The 1,917-nt window shown below is 34.8% G+C and overlaps 1 protein-coding gene across 2 annotated transcripts in view; it reads right to left on the reverse strand.

Annotated features, from left to right (window-relative positions):
- Positions 1–275: 275 nt before the first annotated feature.
- Positions 276–1,917, reverse strand: part of mpzl1l (myelin protein zero-like 1 like) — a 14,836-nt gene continuing 13,194 nt past the window's right edge. For both annotated transcript variants that reach the window (XM_014031307.1, XM_014031308.1), the window contains exon 6: positions 276–839. In XM_014031307.1, the coding sequence (XP_013886761.1) occupies positions 744–839 (96 nt within the window). In that variant the 3' untranslated portion in view covers positions 276–743. The remainder of the gene's footprint in view (positions 840–1,917) is intronic.

The following is a 1,917-nucleotide window of genomic DNA, read 5'->3' on the forward strand; positions in this document are numbered from 1 at the left end:
GTTTTGAAACGTTTGTAGTTTTTAAACATTTTTCTTCACGTTTCAAAAAATAAAATTTGTAAATCTTTATGGCCCCAATTTAGCTTTAGAGTCTGAAGCTGAGGTTTGAGTTGAATTCAGATTTTCAGTCATGGATCCAAAAACTGGTCAAAGATTCAGACTTAATCTGGTTTAGATTGAGATTACGACCCAACCAAACAAAATCCCTTCATTTAGTTGTCTCTGTAGAACAGAAATAAACACCTTAAGGTTCGTTGGTTCCTTAATGAATCTGATTTAATTCAAATGTTTCTGGTTGGGGTCAGTGTTTAAGACATGAGATGGTCAAGAAGAGATTTTACATTTTCGTCGGTGCAACAGTCTGCAAACGTGTTTTACCTCGTGCGTGTGAGAACGGACAACGTCACAGAAATAAAAAAAAATTACGATTTTTACAGCTGGAATGATCGCTAAAAGGTTATTTTCTTTGTGCGAGAGAGTTTTTCTTTTCAAGGCTGATAAAATGGAGCGTTTTCTTTGCTTTTTTTGAGAACGACAAAGCACGTTTAGACATTATCATGTAACAGAATCATGCTTTCAGAGGACAAAATATATCGATCAAAAAAACAAAATAAAAAGAGAAACGGCACCATTTTTTGTCCCTGTTGAACTCGTCCCCCCCTCCCCGAGAGCAGCTAATCCAGAGGTCGCTCACTTTTTTTTGTGTGTTTTCATTATTATTTCTATGTTTTTGTTCCCCGTCTTCAGTTTTTCCGAATGTCAGCGTAGACGACCGGCTCAATCTTATGAAAGGAGTTTTTACTGCCCGAGTGGTCCAACTGGGCGTATATCACCGGGCCCTGGAGCACAAACAAACAAACAGACAAAAAAACAAACAAACAAAACAACACAGTGAGAAAATCATCCGGTAAAATACAGAAACTGAATGATGAAGAACAATCAGTTTACATCTAACAAAGTGTTCAGTTTGACTCTGAATTATTGCTTTTAGAACATCAGGTTACAAATTAGAAGCTGTTATTTTTCAAACAATTAATTTGTTGGTTTCTCTGTGAGCGTTATAAATAATTAATATCTTACCTGTAGTAGATAGCTTTTTAAAAGGGTACCATTTTAGAGGGGTTGGTTTCCTGTCGTCTTAAATGGCTCAGATCAAACTCTCACGGCAGTACAGCTATTTTTACATCGTGGTCAAAATGCAAAATGTCGTTATTTAAACAAAAATAGAATTTTATTTTTTTTAAACTAAAAAAAAAAAGGATAATCTTTAGCATTTGTGACTCCCAGATGCCCCTGAACCAGGCTTTTAGGTAGGATTGTGGAAGAAGACATTAACACCTTTAATCTTATGAAGATTACATGACTTTACAAAATTTGCACAAATTTAAAATAAAAAAAAGGACCAAAGTTTGTGAAAACAACACACAACAGCAGCTACTGAAGCTGTAAAATCACTACCTGCTGCCTCTATCCAGGTTGGCACAATTTATTCTTTGTGTCCTCCTCTGGCTTCATAAAATAACTGCGGTCACCCTCAAGCTACGTAGTTTACAAAATTTACGTAGGTTTTTAAAAAAATAACAAAACCGGAAGTTCAAAAAGAAAAAAGATAATTAAGCAGTAATCCAATAAACGACTTTGAAATGTAGTTTTTTGGAGCCGTTTAAAATGGCAGGAACACACGTTAGTTTGATATTTCTCCAAACTGAGGTCGTTGAAGAGGCCATCTACCACAGGTTAGATGTTTATTACTTATAATTTTAACACATCACCCAGCTTCAAATCAGCAAATGTTTTCCTTTAATGCCAATTATATAATAAAAGTGGGGAATGTCCATGCATGATGTGAACCCATAAATGATTTAAAATTAATTATCCCTCTTTTTTAAAAAAAGATCAAAATGTGCAGGATTATAG

Source organism: Austrofundulus limnaeus, unplaced genomic scaffold (assembly GCF_001266775.1).
Source record: "Austrofundulus limnaeus strain Quisiro unplaced genomic scaffold, Austrofundulus_limnaeus-1.0 Scaffold1221, whole genome shotgun sequence".
NCBI classification, from domain to species: domain Eukaryota; kingdom Metazoa; phylum Chordata; class Actinopteri; order Cyprinodontiformes; family Rivulidae; genus Austrofundulus; species Austrofundulus limnaeus.